General features: G+C 51.9%; 1 protein-coding gene across 1 annotated transcript in view; it reads right to left on the reverse strand.

Annotated features, from left to right (window-relative positions):
- EHD4 (EH domain containing 4) overlaps positions 1–25,794 on the reverse strand; it is a 75,382-nt gene extending 49,588 nt beyond the window's left edge. The window contains exons 1-2 of the mRNA XM_002717963.6: positions 25,443–25,794; positions 1,121–1,297 (exon numbers count right to left, since the gene is read on the reverse strand). Of these exons, the coding sequence (XP_002718009.3) occupies positions 1,121–1,297; positions 25,443–25,678 (413 nt within the window). The 5' untranslated portion in view covers positions 25,679–25,794. The remainder of the gene's footprint in view (positions 1–1,120; positions 1,298–25,442) is intronic.
- Between the last annotated feature and the right edge of the window lie 465 nt (positions 25,795–26,259).

Raw genomic sequence — 26,259 nt, forward strand, 5'->3', positions numbered from 1 at the left:
CCGGCTGCTCCACTTCTGGGCCAGCTCTCTGCTGAGGCCTGGGAAAGCAGTGGAAGATGGCCCAAGTCCTCCTCCTGGAGGAGGCTCCTGGCTCCTGGCTTCGGATCGGCATAGCTCTGGCGGTTGCACCCAATTGGGGAGTGAACCAGTGGATGATAGACCTCTCTCTGGCTCTGCCTCTCCTTCTCTCTCTGTGTAACTTTTATTTTCAAATAAATAAATAAATCTTTTTTTTTTTTTTTTTAAAGGATGGCCAGTACATTGAGTTCACAGCCCACAGTCCATAGCCCGCACTGGGTGCCACCTCTGGGCTGAGCTCCCTGATTGCAGGCGGTCCCGGCACAGCATGCCTGAACAGCGGCCATCCAGGGGCCACTTAAAGTGGCTGGCGATGTCAAGGAGACGCTGGCCTCTGCGTGTGAGACCAGCCACAGGGCAGAAACGGGAAGTTGGTGCACTTGATGAGGGAAGAAATGTGGAAGCTGCTGAGAATTTACACATGAAGTTCTGCCCACGTCCTATCAACTCATGGGTGGTCCCCACCCGGCCTGGACACGTCCGAGAATCCTGGAGAATCCTGCTGATAAAGCTCCGGGAGGAATTTCACAAGTTCCACACCCAGAGAGGCCAGTGAGAGCCCAGAAGAAGAGGGAGTAGGGGTGGGGGTGGGGGAGCCAGTGGCCTAGTCTGGGTGTGGCTGGGCCCTTCCTCCCCACCTCTGTGAGACACCCGCCTGGCCTGCCCAGTGTGTCCTTGTCATCAAACCTCGCTAGCTTGCTTACCGCCCATCTCTGCCTCACGTCCGAAATTCTGTTATGGGAAGACAAGAACCGTGTGGCAGCTGTGTCCGGTGACAGTAACAGGGCGCTCACTACCTCACAGGGCTCCCCGAGCCACTCGTGTGCAGCTCCACGTAGTGGAAATTCATTCCTTCTACCGTGTAGCCTTCTAAGGCCCAGTCCTGGGCCTCGGCCCTGCCCTCTGAAGCCAACAGATCACACCCGTGCTAGCCTGACCCAGTCGCTGCCTGTTCTGGTTGGAACCTTCACAAAGGATTGGCAACGACCCAAAGACAGGGTCTAAACACCACAACCGGGGATGGTGGGTCGCTGGGCCTTACCGATTCAGGAAGGCATTTCCGAAACGACTGAGCTTTCGAAATGGCTTTTTGGGGTCCACGACCAAGGCGTTCCCGGGGGTGCTGCCCTCGGTGTCCCCGTACATCACGGCGATGAAGGAGTCGGTGGTGGGCTCCGGGCCAATCCTCATGCCCGGGAAATCCTGCTCCAGTAGGTACCTGGGAGGAGGAAAGGGAAAGGAGGCTTAGCACACCATCACGGAGCCGCTGCATCACCCTGTTTTACACAGTCCTGTAACCTCTCAGAAATACAACCACCGGCAAAGGCAGAACGGCTGGCCGCTGACTCCCGCTGGTAAAGAGCACCCAAGGCTCTAAGGGTGAGAAGGTGGCAGCGGGACAGTCGCTGGGCCCCCTGAAAGCAGTGCCGGCTCAGCACGGAGGTTCTCATCCATGGTTCCCTTGAGAACGGAACTCCACAAGCCCCTGTCCATCCTGGCCGCCCGCTCAGGCTCCCCTCCTAGGGAAGCCGCCCTGACACCTCCTCGGTGGTCCCTGGGCGCCCTGAGCCTGCGACATCTCCGTGCTTACTGTCCCTCCCTGTCCGTGGGCCCTGCCAAGTGTCTCACGTCCCAACCCTGCCGTAGGAACGACCCTGCAGGGGAAGAAACCTACCCGGCTCTCCGGCTCCCTACTTGCACAGCTACTCATCTATTTGCTCCTGAACCATTTGTTTCTGATCAAAGGTAAGCGCAGAACCTGTGCCTCCATTTCCAGGAGTAGGAGGAAAGAACTGAGCTAGCAAAGATAAATACAATTTTGCCTTCTTTATGAGAAATTGACGTTTTAAAAAAGGTTTATTTATCTATTTTGAAAATCAAAGTTACAGAGAGAGAGAGGGAGAGACAGAGAGATCTTCCATCCATTGGTTGACTCCCCACAATGGCCGGGGCTGGGCCAGGCTGAAGCCAGAAGCCAGGAGCTTCATTCAGGTCTCCCACATGGGTGCAGGGGCCCAAACACTTGGGTCATTTTCCATTGCTTTCCCAGGCCATAGCAGGGAGCTGGATTGGAAGTGGAACAGCCGGGTCTTAAACCAGCACCCATATGGGATGTTGGCATCACAGATGGTGGCTTAACCCACTACACTACAACGCTAGCCCCAAGAAGTTGACTTTTAAACCCACGCTTTCTAGGGCTGGCATTGTGGCACAGTGGGTAAAGCCACTATCTGCAATGCCTACATCACGTATCAGAGTGCCAGCTGAGTCCCTGCTGCTCTGTGTTCGATACGGCTTCCTGCTAATGCACCTGGGAAGAAAGTGGATGATGGCCAAGAACACCACGTTAGAGACCCGGATGGAGTTTCAGTCTGGACCAGCCTCAGCCATTGCAGCCATTTGGGGAACGAACCAGTGGATGGAAGATAACACTCTCTCTCTCTGCTTTCCAAATAAGTAAACAAATCTCTCAAAAAAATAAATAAACTTATGTTTTCTATGTAAATAAACTGAAATTATTTTGCAATCTTAGGTAAACCTTCAACTAACTCCATCCAAAGTTCCTGCATTTCTGTGGAGTTGTGGGGCTCCAGAAGGGACACATCACTTGAACGCAGCTCCTGAATTAGAGTGTGAAAACAGCCTGGTACCCCCTAGTGCCTGCTCGCTGCCCGGTAAGGCACAAAGCCTTCTACGACACCGCATTTGACCCCCACAAGATTCCAAGCTAGGAGACAACATCTTCCCCATTGTACAGGTGGGGAAACTGAGGCATTGGGGAGGCCTGGCAACTTGGCCAGGGTCACACTGAAGGACTGGTGTGGAAACGGAAGGCAGGCAGACAGACTCAGAGCTGGCGCCGTCTCCAGATGTTTAAACTCGGCCTTGATCAGAGATGGTGAGGAGGGCGTTCAGGGCCCTGGCCGCAGGGTGTGTGGCTGGACATCAGGTGCCTCGGTGCCCATCTGCAGACCGTTCTCCCGTACGGTGCTCCAGCCCCCAGGGACACGGCCAGCACTCCCCAACCTCCCCAGACAGGGCGAGATCACAATGCATGCACTTTTCATTTTAAAATTTTTCTCAAAACTTTTTCCATCTAAACCTAGTGTACCAAATAGCTTAGGAATTAGCCCTCCGAACAGAAATGTCCATATGTATCTGTTCTTAGGAAATTCTATCCAAATCCTAGAAATACTGCAATAAGTTATGGTAAGACCATCTCACATTTTGTGAAACACCAGCATTTATAGAGTAATCCCTCCCCGGGCCGGGGGGTAATTCAAGAAGTTCATGGAAAATGGAAATAAAACATAAGTTTATTTTGGTGCAGAAAATTTTTGAAATTCATGTATTGCTTTTTTAATAATATGTATTTCTGTGAACCTTCTGAAGGCACATCTATGCATGGATTTTAAAATGCTTTGTGGGGCTGGTGCTATGGTACAGTGGGTTAAAGCCCCAGCCTGCAGCACCAGCATCTTATTTGGGCACCAGTTTGAGTCCTGCTGTTCCACTTCTGATCCAGTTCTCTGCTATGGCTTGGGGAAGCAGTGGAAGATGGCCCAAGTCCTTGGGCCCCTGCACCTGCATGGGAGACCCAGAAGAAGCTCCTGGCTCCTGGCTTTGGATCAGCTCAGCTCAAGCTGTTGCAGTCATTTGTTCCAGTGGATGGAAGACCTCTCTCTCTGGCTCTACCTCTCTCTGTAACTTTGTCTTTAAAATAGGTAACATAAATCTTAAAAACAAACAAACAAAAAAAAAAACAAACGCTTTCCTTACATCTTCATTCCACTTTCACAGACTTTCCAAAGTCACCATGTGTCTAGTGTGTGTGGGCTTCCTACACTCCCAGGACTGGATGCTGGGTTTACAGCACTCTGGGGTGTCAAGTCTGCAGGCCCTCAGTAGCATGGCTAGAGCTCGGAGCCGGGTCACACACCTGCCCTCCGTGCGAGCATGTCCTGCTTGATTTCCCTGGGCTGCGGCTTGATGAGCTATGCCAGGAAGCTTGTCGGGGAGACTGAGGAAGGGGAGACCACCAGGGTGAGCGGCCAGGATTCGGAAGAAGGATAGCAGGGAGTGTTGCAGGTTCCCCATGGCACACATAGTTCTCAACTCACAAGTGGGCCAAGGCCAAGTGCTAGTGGGCAACTTGGTAGACGCTTTTCACTTTTCCATAGAACCCGTGTTAGCAGCAATGGCCGGTTGAGACGGCCTAGAGGAGGCCACATGGATCCAGGAAGTAGATGAAAGAAGGAACCCCAATCCACTGTTGGTGGACTGTGGACTACGACAGCCATCGTGGAAGACAGCATGGACGGTCCTCAGATGTGAAAACAGACCCATCACCCGATCCAGGCAACCCGTCCTGGGAATATTCCCAAAGGAAATTAAATCAGTATATGGACGAGTTATCTGTACCCCCACGTTTACAGCAGCTCAATTCACAATAGCTAACATATGGAATCAATCAACTGATGACTGGATAAAGAAAATGTGGTATATATACATGATGGACTACTACTCAGCCATAAAAAAGAAGGAAGTCCCCAGATGGATGGCAGCCTACATGTACATAGCAGGGGCTAAGTTGGATATACTGCCATGAGCGCCTGAATTAGTTTCTGATGTTTCATTGATATAAACACATGGCAAACCCCACTAATTTTGGAATAACAGGGGTTTTGAGAAAAATCATAAATTATAAAGTTGATGAGCAGGTGTTTCCTCTGTTCAACTTTGTACTGTAAGCAGAAGCAAGAATTTCCTCAGCAGTAGCTGTGCCAGAGAGAACTTTTAAAACTGGCTATTTTTAAAGTATGCCGCAAATGTGAAGCAATCTGAAATTAAAGGTGCCTCTTCACCTCTGACCTCAGGAAATCATTCAGACAGCCCCAGGCACAGAGCGAGAACTAGGAAGAATTAAGGTATGGTGGAATTTGTTCTGCGGCACTTTCTCCCATGGATGGTACAAAGTCAAATATCAATGAGCCGGCGCCGTGGCTCAATAGGCTAATCCTCCACCTTGCGGCGCCGGCACACCGGGTTCTAGTCCCGGTTGGGGCGCCGGATTCTGTCCCGGTTGCCCCTCTTCCAGGCCAGCTCTCTGCTATGGCCAGGGAGTGCAGTGGAGGATGGCCCAGGTGCTTGGGCCCTGCACCCCATGGGAGACCAGGAAAAGCACCTGGCTCCTGGCTCCTGCCAGGATCAGCGCGGTGCGCCGGCTGCAGCGGCGGCCATTGGAGGGTGAACCAACGGCAAAGGAAGACCTTTCTCTCTCTGTCTCTCTCTCTCACTGTCCACTCTGCCTGTCAAAAAAAAAAAAAAAAAAAAAAAAAAAAGTCAAATATCAATGTTCAATTTCATGGTCAAAGTAATGCCAAGTACAGACACAGCAGGTCAGCTGAGTAACAGTGCCCATCCCACTCAGCGCTGTGGATGGAATGCCCTCCGTGTGGGGCAGAGCGAGCGGGCGCAGACTCCTGACTCCGTGCACGTCAGTCCTCCAGGTCAGGGCTCCTCACACCTAGCACTGGGGTCCTTTCTTGCCTGTTCTCTCCTTTCCTGAGGTTGTCTCTGCCCGAGGGCTCGATCTATAAACTCAGAACTTCGGAGCCCCAGGGCCGTCTGACGGGAAAGAGACTGTGGAGGAGAGCAGGAAAGTAGCCAGTTGCTGGTCAAAATCAGATATACCAGTCCTCCCTCAGCTATGGTCCAGCTATGCAGGGTCAACATGGTCTGGAAACAGTAAATGGAAAATTCCAGAAACAATTCATACGTTGTAAATAAGGTCCATTATGATGTATTGTTACAGTTGCTCAATCTGATTACTGGTTATTGTTGTTAATCTCTTACTGTGCCTAATTTATAAGTGGAACCGTGTCGCAGGTATGTGCATACAGGAAAGAACGTGTTAGATACGGAGACTCCGTGGGCACCACCCATGGTTTCAGCACACGCTGGGTCCTGGGACACATCCCCCGTGGACAGGGGGCTGAGTGGACATTGGTGCCACACTGCCAGGCGGGCAGGCACAGGCAACTCAGTGGAACTAACAGGAACCAGGACGCTGAGCTTCTGACATGGAACAAGATAGGAGGACGTGATGAGCAGCCTGGGAGGAGAGGGTGCCGGCGGATCCCGGGGTGTGACGCACACAGCGGATGAACTGCGCAGCCGCCGGACGAGCCTGGTCAACCGTGTGGAACTTTCTTTCTGGACCCCTTGGAGGTTTCCCCAGAGCAAGGAGTCCTGGGGACGCTGTGGCTCTCTGCAGTAACAAGAGGCTGCAGGAAGTCGACAGAAAACCAGCCGCTGTGATCCCGCGCCCACAGCCTGCCCCGCAGGCATCCTGTGCTGGGTGACAGGCGTGATGGCTGTCCTTGGCTCCCCCTCGGACCCCTTCCTGTGTTCTCAGAGGGGCCCGCCAAGTCCAGCGGGACTGCTCCAAGGCTCTTGAGCCAATCCAGCAACAGAGAAAGGTACAGCCATTTGGCTTCCAAGCAGCCAGGCGGAAGGGGTGGGAGCGACATCGGAGGCCTTGTCTCTCCTCCTGGGTACGCGCAGGCAGCTGCCGCGTGGCCTCGGCTCAAGGAGCTGCCACGACGCACGGGGACAGGTGCACAGTGTCTCTTTCCTTCACTGCTTAGACTAGGAACAATTATCTTCAACTTCGCACAGACCAGGTCTTAGGACAAGGGAAAGAGAAAAGCTGAAGACCGTGAGGAGCCCCTCAACACACTCAAGGTGGGCTTCAGAATGACCAACAGGGCTGAGTGTTGGGCACCAGGGAGGGACACTGGTCGGGCCACCTGCACCCCACATCAGAGTGCCCAGTTCCAGTGTGGCTCCAGCTTCCTGCGAATGCACACCAGGAAGGCAGCAGGTGACGGCTCAGGTACTTGCTACCCGCATGGGAGACCCAGACTGGGTTCCAAACTCTCAGCTTTGGCCTGGCCCAGACCTGGCTATCGTGGGCATTTGGAGAGATCCTGCTTTCTCTTTCTCTCTTCCCCTTTCAAATAAAAAATGAAAATCAGATTTTTTTAAAAAGATTAACAAACAAAACCACCCATTAAACACATAATTCACCGAGAGGCACAGATAATTCCAGCTGCAAATTTGCGTCCTCTGCTGTCCATCACACGTTCTCTCTGCCTGGTTTTCATGACCCAGCTCGTGGGTAGAACAGACAGCACTGCATTTCTCGTGACACCCCTACGTCTGAGCCCTGACCTAGCTATGTGACGAATCTCATGTCATCCCAGCTACCGTAGGGCAGGCACTACTGCATCCCTGTTTTACCAATCAGGAAACGGAGGCTCAAATAGGTTACCTGCTTCTGGAGACAGCAGGATCTCTCACACATCCTGGGAGGACGCTGCCTGTCCCGACTCGGAGCCAGCCTCCAGGGGAGCGTTTCCAGGGCCTCATTCCAAGAATCAGAACATGTACACAAACATAGGATTTTTTTTTTTTTTTTTCAAAAGATTTACTTTATTTACTTGAAAGGCAGAGTTACAGGCCGGCACCGCGGCTCACTAGGCTAATCCTCCGCCTTGCGGCGCCGGCACAACGGGTTCTAGTCCCGGTCGGGGCGCCGGAGTCTGTCCCGGTTGCCCTTCTTCCAGGCCAGCTCTCTGCTGTGGCCAGGGAGTACAGTGGAGGATGGCCCAAGTGCTTGGGCCCTGCACCCCATGGGAGACCAGGATAAGTACCTGGCTCCTGCCATAGGATCAGCGCGGTGCGCCGGGCCGGCCGCGACGGCCATTGGAGGGTGAACCAATGGCAAAAGGAAGACCTTTCTCTCTGTCTCTCTTACTGTCCACTCTGCCTGTAAAAAAAAATAAATGGCATTATTATAGACAGAGAGATCTTCCATCTACTGGTTCACTCCCCAGATGGCCACACGGCTGGAAGCCAGGAGCCAGGAGCCAGGATCCAGGAGCTTCTTCCAGGTCTCCCACGTTGGGTTCTCTTCTGCTGTTTTCCCAGGTGCATTAGCAGGGAGGTAGATCAGAACTGGAGCAGCTAGGACCCAAACCGGTGCCCACATGGGATGCTGGCACTGTAGGCGGCGGCTTTACCCGCTATTCCCCAGTGCTGGCCCAGACTTTTTTAGTAGGAATTCTGTAATTAAGTAGTCTAAAAATATAGTACAGTGTACATATGTTTAGATGCTATTTTTAGATGTAAACCAAAATGTAGAGAAGTCACCTGTGGGACACAGATGGGATGTTAAAACAGGCCTGTGCATGCAGGGCTGCCTGTGCCTGTAGCTGCAGGGCTCGGGTCACTGCTACGGCCTGAAGCATTTTTTGAGAGAGCATTAAACCAACCCCCAAACTGCCTTATTTCTTTGAATATTACTGAGGTTTTAAGTCATATATACAGGGAAGAAATGTAACAGAAAGTATAACTTTTGAATTCAGGGGGAAGTACTCTTATTTCTTCATTTTACTATCAGGCCTATGAGTTTAAACACACTTCAGTTTGTAAGTGTGTGCTAGGGGCCAGCGCTGTGGTGCAGTGGGTTAAGCCATAGTTTGCAGTGCTGGCATCCCATATGAGTGCTAGTTCAAATCCTGGTTGCTCCACTTCCAATCCAGCTCCCTATTAATGCGCTTGCAAGAACAGTAGAAGATGGCCCAAGTGCTTGGGCCCCTGCACCCATGTGGGAGACCAGAAAAAAGCTCCTGGTTACAGATTGGCCCAGCTCTGGCTGTTACAGCAGTTTGGGGAGTGAACCAGCAGATAGAAGATCTCTCTCTCTCTCTCTCTCTGCTTTTCAAATAATCTTTTTTTTTTTTTTAAAGAAGTGTCTGCAACTTTGACCTAATTTTTGTATTGATAATACCTGCTCCATGATCTTATCAGGAGAGGTACTGAACAGAAAGGGTTCCTCCTTTCAGTCCAAACAGAAGTGGGAGAAGAACCGAAAGCATTCTTATGCAAGTCTTGGGAGGTGGTCCAGGACACGTCGTTGTTTCCCACAACTACTACCGTCTCCGTCTCCGTCTCCGTCTCCGTCACTTCTGGATGCCACCAAACAGAAAGCGTCCCTCACACTCTCGCGCACTGCACGCAGGCACCTCATGCCCTTCCCGCCGTCACTAGCTCACAGGGAACAGAAATGCTCTGGGCAAGGTAAGTAGCTTCCACGTGGCCACACTGGTCCAGACACTGGTACAGGGCAGGGGTGGGAGAGCTTTTTCTGCCCAGGGCCGTGAGGATATTTCCAACATCACCTGCGGGCCACACAAAATGCTCAATTTAAAAATTGGCCTGCTACAGACTGACTGAACGCTGAGTGCCTCCCGCACTTGCCTTGGCGGGGCCAGACCAAGAGCTTTCATGGGCTTTGGACAGCTCGTGGGCTGGACAGTCCCCACCTGGGACAGGGTAACTCCTACTAATAACATCATGCTATATACCCATCCTGTTGTTCTTCTGTGGGTTGTTTTTTTTGTAAAATTGGATTCAATATATTTAAACAATTGTGCATCTAAATTTTTCACCATTTACTTTTCCTCAAGCAATTAAAAATTCTTTGACGACATAATTTTTAGTAGCTGCATACTATTCTATGGTGAATAGTATTGAGGTTGCTATTTCCTGTCAGCTACTTAAACAGCTTCCATTTCTTGCTATTATAGATCATGCTGAGACAAACATCTCCTCTGTTTTAAGGTTTTATCTTTGGGGGCTGGCGCTGTGGCGTAGCGGGTAAAACTGCCACCTGCAATGCCGGCATCTCATATGGGCATCCATTTGTGTCCCGGCTGCTCCGTTTCCAATCCAGCTCCTTATTAATGTGCCTGGGAAAGCACTGGAAGATGGCCTAAGTGTTGGGTCTCTGCCACCATGTGGGAGACCTGGATGAAGCTTCTGGCTCTTGGCTTCAGCCTGGCCCAGCCCTGGCTGCTGTGGACATCTGGGGAGTGAACCAGCAGATGGAAATCTCTCTCTTTTTCTCTCCCTCTCTCTAACTCTGACCTTCAAATAAATAAATAAATCTTAAAAAAAAAAAAAAAGGGTGGGGCTGGCACTGGCGCTCACCAGGTTAGAGTCATGGCCTGCAGCACTGGCATCCCATATGAGTGCCAGTTGGAGTCCCAGCTGTTCCACTTCCAATCCAGCTCCCTGCTGGTGTGCCTGAGAAAGCAGTGGAGGAAGGCCCAAGTGCTTGGGCCCCAGCACCCACGTGGGAGACCTGGAAGAAGCTCCCAGCTCCTGCTTTTGACCTGGCCAAGTCCTGGATGCTACAGCCACTTGGGGAGTGAACCGGTGAATGGAAGACCTCTGTAACTCTGCATTTCAAATAAATACATCAATCTTTAAAAAAATCTTTGAATTACTGAAAAAATAAGCTTTATATTCATATCCATTTTATTTATTGCATTTTTTTTTTTCATTTAAAAACTCTGTCTTCCTTAAGAGTGACCCCTAAGTTTTCCTTTTCATCTAGAGAAGACCCGACAGCATCACAGAACCGCCGTGCAGCTGAAGCTGCTGCGCCACTCGGGGAAGGGACCCGGGCCTGTGGAGCCAAAACCCGGAACGTGGTGGGCGACATCTTCACCTCTTTCCCAGCGCTGATGGACTGTACACTGCTCAGAGTGGACAGTGCTCAAAGCCCACTGCCGGCCAGCTTCCTGCCACTGCCCGGGCCGCTCCACCTTCCAGGCTGCGTGGGAGGGAGAAAGGGAGAGGAAGCCTCCTGGAATCAAATCCCCTTCTTTCAGTCCTGTTTGTGGTCTCCAGTCTTTCCTGCATCCACACAATGAATAGTCACCATCTTCAACATCACAGCTTGTAACTCAGGACTGTGATTGCCCTAGGGGTGAGCTCGCGATCGGGGAGCACTGGAGGCCTTGGCGAGGAGAGAGACAGCATTTCCCAAGGTCCCTGACCATGGAACCCCCTCCAGATAATCCCCCACGCCTCCAGTCCCCAGTACACAGGGCCAAAGAAAACGAGAAAAGGCATCCAACTCAACGTCCACTCTCTTTTTTTAGAAGAACTTAAATGAAATCCTTTACAGTTAGCAGCAGAAAAATCATTTCTTCATGTGATAAATTTATAAAACATTGTACATATTCTAATAGGGTGTCTTAGGGTGAAATAACAAAGGCTGCTGGATGTGGTGCCCGCTGCCCACTAAAGTGAAATACAAACCACCAAACGCGCTCTCTCTAGAAATCTCTGAGTTTTAAGCATGGCTGGTGATGCTGACATCCTGTATCAGAGCGCTGGTTCGGACCCTTGCTGCACCACTTCAGCTCCAGCTCCTTGCTGATGTGCCTGGAGCCCTGGCCATTGTGGTCATCTGGGGAATGAACCAACAGATAGAAGATCTCTTTCTCTCTCCTTCTGTTCCCCTGCCTCTATAACCCCGCCTTTCGAATAAATAAATCTTTATATTTATGGAGCAGAAACTAGCAACTGAAAGGAAAGGCCCAGCATGGGGCCTCTGGCCTTATATATAAATAAATATGAACAATTTAAGAGCAAGAGAAAAAAAGAAAACCTGATAGAAACATTGACAGGCTGTCAGAGTAAATGTCAAATGACTAGATACAAAACAAAAATGCAAAGCTCACTAGTACCTCACATGCTAGCCATACTCAGCCAAAACCTATGAAGAAAACAAGATCTCATTTACAAGAGCACAGAGTACAAAATACCTGAGGACGACATGAACAAGAGAGAGATAGGATCTGTAAATCAGTCCCCTTCCTGAGGTCTGCCGACAGGTCTGAGCCAGAGCAACGCTGAGTCCCTGCTGGGATGGCCAATATGAAATGGAATGTAGAGGCATGCTAATTCCAATGTAAGGGGCTCCGGTGGGAAGTGGTTGCTTTTTTTTAAGCACCTAAAAAAGTAATTTTAAAGTTCTTCTCCTGGGCTGGCGCTATGGCGCAGTGGGTTAAAGCCCTGGCCTGAAGTGAAAGTCCTGGCTGCTCCTCTTCCGATCTAGCTCTCTGCTGTGGCCTGGGAGAGCAGTGGAAGATGGCCCAAGTCTTTGGGCCACTGCACCCGCGTGGGAGACCCGGAAGAAGCTCCTGGATCCTGGCTTAGGATCGGTGCAGCTCCAGCCGTTGTGGCCAATTTGGGGAGTGAACCAGCGGATGGAAGACCTCTCTCTCTCTCTGCCTCTTCTCTCTCTCTGTATAACTTAGACTTTCAAATAAATAAATAAATCTTAAAAAAAAATCTTTAAAATGCTTCAAAATTGGCAAAAGTCAAAAATACTAATGCCATTGAGACAAATTTTAACAGGGTGAATAAGATAGTTGAACATACATAAAATTAAGCCTATCTTAAAAAGAAAAGAACATTTAGCTTAATAGTCAAATTTATCTATAAGAAAAAGATTAATATTTCAAGTAAAAATTGGGCAAAGCTGATAATTCACAAAGCAATACGGATGATGACTACATAGTTTATAAATCCAACTTCACTACTAAAAAAAGAGCAAGCTAAGTAATGCTTCCCTATAAAATTTATTTAGTATATTAATACTTGGTTTTATTGACAGTTTGGTTAAATAATGACTCACATATTTCTGGTAGGATTCTAATTCAGAGTAACTTTTTTAAAAAGAATAAGCAGATACACAGGTTTAGGAAAACACATAAGCCTGAAAATAATTTATATTTTTATGCAGTAATTTATGCTCAGGCTATTCTAAGAAAAATAAAGACATGATCAAAAATGTTCATTGCAACATTATGCACAATTGCATAAAATTAGAAAAACATAACTACTCCAAGCTGTACTAGAGAATATGAAGCAGTCATTAAGTTATTTTTGAAGATGAATGACGCTCATTGTTTGAGTGGAAAAGCCACGTTACTAAACTGTATGTATCATATAATCCCCAGCTTTGTAAGCCTGAGTCTTTTTTTCAGGCAGAGTGGACAGTGAGAGAGAAAGAGAGAGAGAGAGAAAGGTCTTCCTTTGCCGTTGGTTCATCCTCCAATGGCCGCCGCGGCCGGCGCACCGCACTGATCTGAAGCCAGGAGCCAGGTACTTATCCTGGTCTCCCATGGGGTACAGGGCCCAAGCACTTGGGCCATCCTCCACTGCACTCCCGGGCCACAGCAAAGAGCTGGACTGGAAGAGGAGCAACCGGGACAGAATCCCAGACTCCGGAGCCCCGACCGGGACTAGAACCCAGTGTGCCGGAGCCACAAGCCGGAGGATTAGCCTAGTGAGCCGCGGTGCCGGCCTGTAAGGCTGACTTCTATGCCTTCCTCTAAGTCCCCACTGCAGTGCGAACAGATGGTGCTCGGGACAGGTGAAAGGTTCACCCACGTTAGCCTCCCTCTCCCAGGTGCAGGCTGATTTGGTTGTCTTTATTCCAGTCACTCAGCCTTCATCTGTCAATGGTTCCCAAATGTTTCCTGGGGAAGCTGTGTGAGAATCACTCTGAGCTCTGGAATCCTGCGTGCTTGCCATGGGCTCCCTCCTCTGGGTGTGGCTCTGCCACTGCCACCTACCACCTCCTCCAGGAGCCAAACCCCGGGGACCACCTCATCTCAGACTGACTCTCCAGGCCACACCCCGCCCCACGTGCTGTCTGTGTGCACGTGGTCACTGTCACCCACCAGCACAGATTCAAGGCAAGCAGAACATCCTGGAGCCAGCTGCCTCCTGCTACTGCTGCCTTAGGATTCTGGTGGCAGGCACAGGGACATGGACAGCTCGTCCAGCAGCAAAGACAGCAAAAAGGAGACCCTGCAGCTGCCCAGGAAGCAGGCCAGGGAGGAGGAAGAAGAAGAGGAAGAGAAGGCGTTCAGGCAGAAACAGGAAAAGGAGCAAAAAAACCTCCCATAGCTGGAAGGACATACCCAGGGACGGCGCCCATGGCCACCAGGGGAATGAAGAAATCTGGCAAAAAAAGTCAGCTCTTCTCGCGCCTGAGATCATGCTTATCCTTTGACTGCCTTCCTGCTGAAACATCTGTATTTTTTTAAAAGATTTGTTTATTTATTTGAAAGTCAGAGTTACACACAGAGAGAAGGAGAGGCAGAGAGAGAGAGAGGTCTTCCATCCGCTGGTTCATTCCCCATTTGGCTGCAACAGCCAGAGCTGCGCCGATCTGAAGCCAGGAGTCAGGAGCTTTTTCCGGGTCTCCCATGTGGGTGCAGGGGCCCAAAGACTTGGGCCATCTTCTACTGCTTTTGAAGGCCATAGCAGAGAGCTGGATCAGAAGTGGAACAGCCAGGACTAGAACTGGCACCCATATGAGATGTCAGTACTGTAGGCGGTGGCTTTACCCACTATGCCCCATATTTTAATTAATTAATTAATTTTTTAAAAAGATTCGTTCGCCTATTTGAAAGGTAGAGTTACAGAAAGGCAGACGCCAATAAGAGCTTCTTCCAGGTCTCCCACGTGGGTGCAGGGGCCCAAGGACTTGGGCCATCTTCTATTGCTTTCCCAGGCCATAGCAGAGAGCTGGATCAGAAGTGGAGCAGCCGAGTCTTGAACCAGTGCCCACATGGGATACTGGCACTGCAGGCAGCAGCTTTACCTGCTATACCACAGCACCAGCCTGGAAACACCTCTATTTCTGGCTGTAAATCATCACAACACACATAGCTAGAAGAAAGCCTTATCTCGGAGACTGTTGTACATTCAAGAGTAAACTTCTGTGGGGCTGACTGTGGGTAGTGGGTTGAGCTGCCATCCACAGCACCAGCATCCCATATGGACGCCAGTTCGAGTCTGGCCTGCTCCACTTCCTGTACAGCTCCCTGCTAATGCACCTAGAAGAGCAGCGGAGGATGGCCCAAGTGTTTGGGCCCCTCTACCCACATGGGAGATCCCGAAAAAGCTCCTGGCTTCTGGTTTCAGCCTGGCCTAGCCCTGGTCATGGTGGCCATCTCGGGACTGAACTAGCAGATGGAAGATCTCTCTTTCCTTCTCTCTCTATAACTCTGCCTTTCAAATAAATACATCTAAAAATAAGTGAATTTTAAAAAAAGAACAAACTTTTGTAAAAACAAAACAAAAAATCTGTTCTGTTTAGAAAAAGAGAAATGGAAACAGATTTTGGAGCCGGTGCCTCTCAGGAGATTCCGACTGAGGCGTTCTGAGGAGGGGGCGGCGCCAGTGACGCATGCGCAGCCAGACGCAGCGACCCTGGCTCCCCTGGCCGGAACTTCCCAGGACCGACAAGGACACTGGATGCCTTTGGGAAGTACGTCAGCGAGAGAGCTAGAGATATGAGTTAGGGAAGAAAATCTTCAACTGGAAGGAAGAAAAAAAAAAAAAAAAACCCACTCTCCAGACCTGTTTCTCCTAACGCTCTGGCACCGCGGGCTGTCAGGCAGATGACGTCATGAGCCACAAGCGGCTGACTCGCAGGTCCCCCTGCGTGCCCACCGCGGCTGCCGCCACCCCCACCCCGCCCTGCAGGCCCCACAGCTTTTGAAAACACTAGCTGCCCCCTCTCTGAGGCACCCCTCCCTGCCACGTCTAACTCTCGCAAGGGCAGCCTCATCCTCACCTGGACCCCGCGGCGGCTGTGAGCAGGGCACAGCTCCCCCAGTCACTGCCCAGCTGCTGCGAGGTTTCTCTCTGACGCCTCGCCTCCCACCCACTCCTCAGCACACGGCCATCTGGCTTCCATCGCGGCCACTTAGTGACGCGGCTCCTGCCAGGGACTAATCCACTGCTCCCGTTCCCGTGCTTTTCCCAGAAGCGGCGGATGCGGCTGACTGCCCCTGGCTTCGCGAGGGGTCGCTGTGTCAGCTGTCTGGCATCTCGGCCCCTTTCTCTGCTAACAGCATCCTGGGGCGCCAGGGCCCTGTGCTTTGGGGCTGACCAGCGACTCATGCCCTTGCCTCTAGGAATTCCCTCGGGGACAGGTGTATGGCCACAGTGGAACCAATGAAGCTCCAACCTGAGACTTGTGCTGAAGCCGCGGGGCAGCTGGGGGCCTAGGTTTGTGGAATGTGAGTGTGGAAGTGGAGAGGGCTGTGCACCTGCCCCCGCCCCACGGGGGACAGCCACCTGAGAAGGCGGCCAGCACCAGGCAGCAGCAGAGCCCACGGGCGGAGTCCCAGGCTGCACCAGAAGCTAGCCTAGGCCTGTTTCAGCAGTCACAGTAATTTATTTACTTATTTATTTTAAAAGAGATTTATTATTTATTTGAAAGAGTGACAGAGAGGGAAGGGAGAGACAGATCTTCCATGGGCTGGTTCACTCCCCAGATGGCTGCAACCGCCAGGGCTGGGCCAGGCTGAAGCCAGGAGCCTGAAGCTCCACCTGGGTCTGCCACATGGGTGATAAGGTCCCAAGCTCTTGGGCCATCATCCAGTGCCTTCCCAGGCATGTCAGCAGGGAGCCAGACCAGAAGGCTGGGACTGGAACCGGCACTCTGATATGGCATGCTGGCATGCTGGCGTCAGCAGCAGCTTAACCAGCAGCGCCACAATGCTGGCTCCAGATTTCATCTTTTTACGTAGGTCATTTTCAGCTGGTGACTGTTACCTGTGACCTGGAGGGCCTCAGACAGCCCTGAGCCACCTCCACAGCTCTGGTGACTCACCCCCAGGTCTTCACAAACGCTGCTGTTCCCTGGAGTCCCGTCTGAGAATGTCTGTTCACCAGATGTTGGCCAGTGCAGGCCTCGGTAAATCCTTGTGTCAGCCCAGACGCCCCACTGAGCGCCGCTTAAATGCGACAGCTTTAAATCCAAACTCACAACTGGGCCCCATTCTTCCTCTTCTCGGGTCCCCACCTCAGGGAATGGCTGTGCCGGGTTCCCCCAGAATCCTGGGCCTGAGCATTCACAAATGGCCACCTCCCCCATGGCCCTCCTCGGGCAGCTGATTCCGGCCCATCCCTCAGAGCTCAGGTCTTGGGCATCCTCGGGACCCCTCCGGGCTTCTGTTGTCGCCACTGGCACGGTGGCCTGTGGATTCCCTCCCGTTCTCCCTGAATCTGAGTCCCGAGAAGGTTGGGTGCAGCCCAGAACCGATCTTACTTGAATAAATGACCTGCAGGACCTGCAGTGGGACCTTGTGTCGTGTATCGTAAACACAGTCCATTCTTCCACTAAGCTCAGCAGCTCACCCCTTCCCAGACAGCGGTCAGACACGGCGTTTGCACAGAAGACAACAATTTTCAGGGACTCTGGCACCTCAATAAGTACGAGAACAACCTGGGCCCAGGGCTTCCATAAAAGGATTTCTTCTTCTTCTTCTTCTTTTTTTTTTTTTTAAGATTTATTTATTTATTTGAAAGGTAGAGGGGTTGGCACTGTGGCGCAGCAGGTTAATGCCCTGGCCTGAGGCACCGGCATCCCATATGGGTGCCGGTTCAAGACCCAGCTGCTCCACTTCCAATCCAGCTCTCTGCTATGGCCTGGGAAAGTAGTAGAAGATGGCCTAAGTCCTTGGCCCCTGCACCCGCATGGGAGACCCAGAAGAAGCTCCTGGTTCCTGGCTTTGAATCGGTACAGCTCCGGCTATTGCGGCCAACTGGGGAGTGAATCATCGGATCAAGACCTCTCTCTCTCTCTCTCTCTCTCTGCCTCTCCTCTCTCTGTGTAACTTTGACTTTTGAATAAATAAATACAGCTTTAAAAAAAAAAAGAGAGAGAGAAAAGAAAGGTAGAGTTACACAGAGATAGCAGGAGAGGTGGGGCGGGAGGGTCTTCCATCCACTGGTTCACTCCCCAATTGGCCATAATGGCCAGAGCTGTGCCAACCTGAAGCCAGGAGCCAGGAGCTTCTTCCGGGTCTCCCACGGGGGTGCAGGGGCCCAAGGGCTTGGGCTATCCTCTACTGCTTTCCCAGGCCATAGCAGAGAGCTGGATCGGAAGTGGAGAAGCCGGATCTCAAACTGGCACCCATATGGGATCCCGGCACTGCAGGCAGTGGCTTTATCCACTACGCCACAGCATCAGCCCCAGGATTTCTTCTTTAAAAACATTTTCCTATCTACTGATTTATTTGAAAGGCAGATGAGCAGAGACAGAGATCTCCCACCTGCTGGCTCACTCCCGCAAATGCTTGCAACATTGCAACAGCCAGGGCTCGCCAGGTGGAAGTCAGGGGCTGGGAACTCTGTGGGTTTCCCCCATAGCTGGCAGGGCCCCAGGGACTTGAGCCCTCAGCTGGTGTCTGCCAGGGAATAGGACAGCAGGAAGCTGGGACTACGGGCGGAACCAGGCCCTGCAGCGAGGGGTGTGGGCCTCCCTAGAGGCAGTGGCGGCTCAGCTGCCAGGCCATCCTGGATCCCTTTTTTCAGTGCCTGAGCTGGGCTGCCTGCCGGAGAGCCTCCAAGGCCAGCTCTTTAATCACTGATCTGGAGGCTCAGAGAGAATCTAGTGGGCCTTTGTTCCCATTCAAAATCCATTTCCTGGCCTTTTTTCAAACTAGAATATTTGTCCACTTCCAATTTTCCAATACCCTGTGCAATTTCTTTTCATAGTTTCTCAAAATTCGCCGCCGGCTCTCTGAGCACGGCTGCAGCTTCTTGCTCTGCAATCCTCCCATCTGTGTGACGCCCAGATCTGCGAGAGCCTGGCCTGCAGAGGCCCCTCTGAAACCCAGCCGCCGCCCCCCCCACCACCACAATGGGTCATTTTCTTTGAGAAGCAAGGAGGAAGCAAAGCATGGTGGAGTAGTTCTGCTTTCTGCTTCGACTGCAGGAAGGCCCCAGGCAGGGGGCCTGTCACTTCCTGGTCCTTCTTGTCCTGGTCACCTGTCAAGAGACATTCTGAGTGTGCCAGGCTCCTGACCCTTCAGCCGCCCCTTCTCCACTGTAAACACCTGCATCTGCAAGGGCACAGTTTATTTTCTGACCATTTTAGTTATTTCAAAGGCAGACAGACACATGGAGAGAGAGAGAGAGAGAGAGATCCTATCCACTGGTCCCCTCCCCACACGCCTGTTGGGACTCTCTTCCCTCCTGACTGCTCCCGAGCTCCTCAGGCCTCTTCCTTCAGCTTTTTCCACTCTGTCTCCTTGCAGGCGTCTGTTTTTCTTCTCAGTTATTGCACACAGTTGCAGAATAACGAACTCATCACAGAGTTCTAGAAATTAAATAAATCATAGGATGCTTAGTGGTAGAAGCCTGGATTGTTTATTTCTTACTGGAACATAATTCACATGCTAAAAAATTCACCCCTTTGGGGCCTGTACTGTGGTATAGCAGGTTAAAGCTGCCGCCTCTGAAGCCAGCATCCCATATGGGTGCTGGTTCGATTTCTGGCTGTTCCACTTCCGATCCCAGCTCCCGGCTATGGTCTGGGAAAGTAGTGGAGGATGGCCCAAGTGTTTGGGCCCCTGCACGCACATGGGAGACCTGGTTGGAGTTCCTGGCTTCTGCCTGGCACAGCCTTGGCTGTTGCAGCTGTCTGGGGAGCAAACCAGAAAATGGAGGCGTTTTTCTCTTTCTCTGCCTCTGCCTCTCTTTAACTCTGCCTTTCAAATAAATAAACTTATAACAAAAGAAAAAAAAAAAGAAAATTCATCCCTTTAAAGGGTATAATTTGTGGTTGTGTGTCACCAATACCACGATCCAATTTCAGATTTTTATTACTTCACAAACCAAACAGGAGCCAGCATTGTGGCGTAGTAGGTAAAGCCACAGCCTTCAATACTGGGCACTGGTTTGAGTCCTGGCTAGTCTACTTGCAATCCAGCTCCCTGCTAATGGCCTGGAAGAGCAGTGAAGAATGGCCCAAATATGGGGGTCCTGCCACCCATGTGGGAGACCCGGCTGAAGCCCCTGGTCCAGCCCCAGCTGTTATGGCCCTCTGAGAAGTGAACCAGCAGACGGAAGATCTACGTGTGTGTGTGTGTGTGTGTGTGTGTGTCTGCCTCTCTATGCGACTTTTTTTTTTTTTTCAAAGATTTATTTTATTTATTTGAAAGACAGAGTTACAGAGTGAGAGAGAGAGGGAGGGAAAGAGAGGTCTTCCATCCTCTGGTTCACTCCCCAAATGGCCATAATGGCCAGAGCTGGACCAATTCAAAGCCAGGAGCCAGGAGCTTCTTTCTGTTCACCTGCGTGGGTGCAGGGGCTCAAGGACTTGGGCCATCTTCTACTGCTCTTCTAGGCACACCAGCAGTGGGCTAGATCAGAAGTGGAGCAGCCAGGACTCGAACTCGTACCCATATGGGTACCGGCAATGCAGGCTGGGGCTTTAACCCACTGAACTACAGTGCTGGCCCCTGTAACTCTGACTTTCAAATAAATAAATAAACATATATTTAAAAAACAAAATGCAAGCTAGGATTTTGACAGGGATTTTTCCATCTATAAATCAATTTGGAGAGTGTAACCCTCTTAATACTATGTCGTCTTCAAAGCCTAAACACAGAAGGTTTTCCACTTATTTAGGTCTGCCTGAATTACTTGCAAGAATATTTCATATTAATGTAGTTTTCAATGTAGAAGGCTTGCACTTTATTTTTAATTTAAGAGACAGAGAGAGACTGATAAGACACAGAAATCGCATCCACCTGCTGGTTCCCTACCCAAATGCCTGCCACAGTCCCTGACCATGCTGAAGCTGGGATCTGGGAACTCAATCCAAGTCCCCACATGGGTGGCCCGAACCCAGTTACTTTAGCCGTTCTGCCAGCCTTTCAGGGTGCATATTAGCTGGAAGCTGTCAGGAGCCAGAGCCAGGTTTCAAACCCAATTATACCAATGTGGGACACAGGTCTGTTAACCACTATGCAAAACACTTGCCCCTTACACTTTTTTTTTTTTTTTTTGACAGGCAGAGTGGACAGTGAGAGAGAGACAGAGAGAAAGGTCTTCCTTTTCTGTTGGTTCACCCCCAAATGGCCACTGCGGCCAGTGCACCGTGCTGATCCAAAGCCAGGAGTCAGGTGCTTCTCCTGGTCTCCCATGTGGGTGCAGGGCCCAAGCACTTGGGCCATCCTCCACTGTGCTCCCGGGCCACAGCAGAGAGCTGGACTGGAAGAGGAGCAACCGGGACAGAATCCGGTGCCCCGACCGGGACTAGAACCTGGTGTGCCAGCGCCTCAGGCAGAGGATTAGCCTAGTGAGCCGCAGCGCCGGCCCCTTGCACTTTTTTTGTTAAGTTTATTCCTAGGTATTTTTACTCTTTTGGATGCATTTGTAAACAAAATTCCTTCCTTTTTTTTTTTTTTTAAAGATTTATTTATTTGAAAGGCAGAGTTACGGAGAGGCAGAAGCAGAGAGAGAAGCGAGCGAGCGAGAGAGGTCTTCCATTCACTGGTTCGCTCCCTAGACGGCTGAAATGACCGGAGCTGTGCCAATCCAAAGTCAGGAGCCAGGAGCTTCTTCTGGGTCTCCCACACAGGTACAGGGGTCCAAGCACTTGGGCCATCTTCTACAGCTTTCCCAGGCTATAGCAGAGAGCCGGACAGGAAGTAGAGCAGGTAGGACATGAACCAGCATCCATATGAGATGCCTGCATTGCAGGTGGTGGCTTTACCTGCTACCCCACAATGCTGGACCCCAGAATTGCTTTCTCAATTTCACTTTGGAATTGTTCACTGCTAGTGTATAGAAATACAACAGATTTTTGTGTATTGATATTATATCCTGTGACCCTGACAGACTCAGGTTTGTTCCACAGGTTTTTTTTTTTTTTTGGTTTGTTTTTGTTTTTATTTATTTGAAAGGCAGAGTTACAGAGAGGCAGAGAGAGAGATCGCCCATCCTCTGGTTCACTCCTCAATTGGCCACAAAGGCTGAAGCTGGGCTGATCTGAAGCCAGGAGCCTGGAGCTTTTTCTGGGTCTCCATGCGGTACAAGGTCTTCCTCCTATTCCCTGTCCCCTTCCCCCAGAACACGTTTTCCCATGAGGAGAAAAGGGGCAAGTCACCCAGGAAACTGTGTAGGCTTCAAAGGGCAGGGTCCAGGGAAATTAGCAAGTAAAGAAGTAAAAGATTGGGAAGAAAGAAAGAAAACTATTTTTTAAAAGATTTTATTTATTTATTTATTTGAGAGGTAGAGTTACAGAGAGAGAGAAGTCTTCTATCTACTGGTTCACTCCCCAAATGGCCGCAATGGCCAGAGCTGGGCTGATCCAAAGCCAGGAGCCAGGAGCCTCTTCTGGGTCTCCCATGTGGGTGCAGGGGCCCAAGCACCTGGACCATCCTCCACTGCTTTCCCAGGCCATAGCAGAGAGCTGGCTTGAAAAAGGAGCAGCTGGGATATGAACTGACACCCATGTGGGATGCTGGCACCACAGGTGGAGGCTTAGCCTACTACACCATGGTGTCTACCCAGAAAAAAACTATTTGTAGATGACATCTTATATATAGGAAATCCTAAGGAACCCACTAAAATACTGAAGAACCAGGCCCATGCTGTGGTGTAGTGAGTAAAGCCGCCACCTGCAGTGATACTGGATCAAAACCTGGCTGCTCCACTTCCAATCCAGCTCCCTGCTAATGTGCTTGGGAAGGCAGTAGAAGATGGCCCAAGTGCTTGGGACCCTACCACCCAAGTGAGAGACTTGAATGGAATTCTCGGCTCCTGGCTGTGGTCTGGCTGTTGTAGCCATGTGGGAATGAACCAGTGGAGGGAAGCGTGCTCTGTGTGTGTGTGTGTGTGTGTGTGTGTCCCTCTCCCTGTTGCTCTGCCTGTCAAATAAACAAACATAAAAAGAAAAGACGGTCAGTGAGACAACGGGTTCATCAGGTGTGCTGCTGTTAGGACAGAGACTAGAACACACATCTTCAACGCAGCTGAGCTGGCTTCAGGACCTGTTTGGGAGCTGCAGCAAAGTCACCGGCTCCCACTTGGAAGCCACCCTCGTCCTCGCACTCGGGCCCCCTGTGGAGGTCGTCCACACAGGAGTGAACAACACATTTTCTCAGTAAACAGGCTTTTCATCCAGCCCCTTGGAGACCTTCTCATTCCAGTCAGCTGCACGCTGAACTGCTTAGCTTGTGCCGAACGTCCCGGCCCTGTGTGTTGGAGGAGCTCCTGGTTCCTCCGAGCCACAGGGTGAAAGGAGGGAGGAGCACAGTCCCATTAGCGGGGTGGCGTGCACGCCAAGCGCTCTGCCAGAGGCTTTCCGATGAGGACAGAAGGTGCCCCCATGTCAGCACAGATTCGTGACACCACCTCCTGGGACGTACAAGAAGCCCAGTGGATAGGAATCTATGACCACTGGGGCAGGCTTCTGGCGCAGTCGTTAAGACACTACATGGGACGCCCACATCCTGTATCAGAATGCTGGGTTCAAGTCCCAGCTCCACTCATAATTCCAGCGTCCTGCTAATGTGCAGCAGGTGACAGCTCAAGTACTTGGGCCCTACCACTCACATGGGAAACCCAGACTGAGTTCTCAGCTCCTGGCTTTGACCTGGCCCAGGACTGGCTACTGTGGGCATAGGAGGAGTGAACCAGCAGGTGCGAGATCTCTGTCTCTTTTTGTCTCTCTGCCTTTCAAACAAGCAAATAAATAAAAGTTAAAAAGGATCTGTGTCTAGATAGATCAATCCCCCCACAGCGAAGTCTGAGCTTCTAGTGCTCAGTGGCTGGAAACAAACGCCCAAGTACTCAGCAGGATCGGGCTACGGCATGGGGAGTGCATGGGGAGCGTCCTGGCCCAGCCCTTCTGCCCAGCATTCCAAGGGCGGCAGTCTCCTGGGGAACTGCTCTCCATCTGGGGCTTTCCTCCCAGGGGCTGAATGACTTCCTCCTAGCTCCTCTTTGAAATCCAGGTCTCCCGGGGCCTCCCCAAGCCTCCCATCACACTCATTTTCTTCTAACCTCACAGGTTCACCTCGTGCCAAGCACAAAGCCACTTAGCTCCAGGGAGGCCTCCAGAACAAGCAAGTTCCTGCTAGGATGATCCCCACCCCCACCCCCGGATTACTCATGGCCCCAGTGGACGCGGGGACCGGCATCGAGTCTCAGCACCCTTCTGGCAAACCAGGCTTAGCTCTTCCACAAAGCCTCCCCTGCAGTGAGAGAGAGGGGAATATAGGAAATAGTGATCTGCAGGAAAAAAAAAAAAAAAAGATTGATTCCTGTGGCTGTGAGTTGGGTTCTCCTACTCAGGACTGGTTGTTATCCGGGCTAAGGGAGCAGAGAGAGGGTCCCATTCTCTCCAGGTTGGTCCCTAATTACACAGGGGCACAGCAAGGCCCTCGTGTCACAGATAGGAAGAAATGCCGCGGAAAGGTGAGCATGCCACCACTACATTGCAACAGTGCTATGCCTCACAAAATTCACCTCCCCTCCTACACCACCGGGTCACAATACTTGCTCACCCCAAGTTCTTAGCAATTGGTCAGTAATACTGAGACCGGAAACACCGTCTATTTGTCATCTTTCAAAGTGCCAGCTACCTTAACACATCTACGGTTCATCCTGAGCACCTGGGGTGATACATGTAATACTATTTTTGGTGTCTGAAAATAAACATCAAATAAAGCAATTTAAAAATTCTTCAGTCTCCCGTCTAGGACTACTTCTGAATACCCAATGTCCTTGCTTTGCTGGATTCATTCACGGCATATCTGCAGGCCTGGATTTAACATATTTCCTGTAGTGCCAACTCTCTATCTGCAGGAACTATTTAGGTCACTGGAGTGGGGAAAAAGAGGTCGCTACTTAACAGAAATGGCATGTATCCAAATATAGACGCAGTCTTCTTAGCACCTGTTGAACATCAATGCGGGAGGCGCTGCTACAGTTTCCAAGCCCTGGCTCACAAGCTCGTAAATGATCACTTTGTATTAATTGTAACCCAGAAAAGCAGGTCTCCTCCCCCGAAAGAAAGAAAGGGGGCCTGAACGGCGGACTGCTTCGGCAATCCAGCAGCCTGCCTCCCCACAAGTTCCTGCGCCTCCAAAGTCACTTTCGGAGGACGCCCTCCGATTGGAAGCACGGGGCATGCCCAGAGACCCGGCGAACAGGACAAATATTTTCAGTTGTCAAGGGCGAGGGAGGAGGGAAGAACCCACCTAAGAGACGGAAACTAACAAACGGTAACGCGACACCCCCTGGTCCGTGGGCCGGAGCGCCACAGCGCACAGGAACCCCCAGCGCCGGGCTCGGCCAGGCTGAGCCACTGGGGACCCCCGGAGGACCCCCGGTGGACACTCGGCGGCCTCCTGGCCCTTCCCCGGAGCGCAGGTCAGGACCCTGAGGGAAGCGGCACGGCCAATACCCTCCACGGCTGCCATTCACGCGGTCAGCGACGAGCGGGACTCCGAGGGCGCAGGGTTCAGGGGCCCCTGCCCGGCCTCGGAGGGGCCCCGAAAGCCTGGTCGAAACTGGAGGGGAAGCCGCGCCGCGCGTCGTGGAGTAAGGCGGGAGGCTGCGGGGATCGCAGGCGCGAACTTGGGGAGGACCCGCCCAGGCGCCGGGGGTACCTGATGAAGGTGGTCTTGCCCGTGCTGTACTGGCCCACCAGCAGGATCATGGGCTTGTTCTCAAAGTCGGCGTCCTCCAGCGCCGGCGAGTGGAACTCGTGGAAGCGGTACGCCTCCTCCAGCGGCAGCACCTTGCGCAGGTAGAGCGAGCGCAGGCCGCCGGTCACCGTCTGCACGGCGTCCGCGCCGCCCGTGCGCTCGCGCCCGCCCGCCTGCCGCCCCATCCAGCTGAACATCCTGGCGCCGCTCGCCGATCCGCGCTCCGCGCCCCGCGATCAGACCCCGCTCCGGGCTCGACCCTCGCCGGCTGGCACTCCGCGGCTGCTGCCCCGCTCGCCGCCGCCCGTGCCCGGTCCCGCCTCGCGCGGCTGCAGCCAACCCCTGGCCGCTACGTCACGGGCGCTCGTTCACTATTCAGGAGGGCTCTCTCGGGTCCTTCCTTATTGGGCCTCTGCCGGCGAGAGGGGGAGGTGTCAGCCAATGGGGAGGAGCCTCTTAACGAATTATTGATGACGGAGTGCTTCTGGAAGGCTGGGCGCGGAGCGGGTGTGTCCCCGGCTGGCTGGCGTGGCCCAGGCTCCCCGGGGCCCCGCTGTGGTCACCCGGGCGCCCTCTCTGGCCAGGTGGCGTCGGCTTCCGGGCAAATCTGGGCTGGCAAGAACCAGCCTCCCGGAACGTTTACTCACTCCCTGCCTATGGACGGCGATACTAGGGAGGAAAACTTGAGAAAGCGGACAGACAGGTAGGTTCCTTTTCCCAGGGACTGGTGGCGTGGAGAGCTGGAGTCGTGGACACAAGTGACAAAACCCCTTCTCCA

Source organism: Oryctolagus cuniculus, chromosome 12 (genome assembly GCF_051225735.1).
Source record: "Oryctolagus cuniculus isolate XC-2025 breed Fujian yellow rabbit chromosome 12, ASM5122573v1, whole genome shotgun sequence".
NCBI classification, from domain to species: domain Eukaryota; kingdom Metazoa; phylum Chordata; class Mammalia; order Lagomorpha; family Leporidae; genus Oryctolagus; species Oryctolagus cuniculus.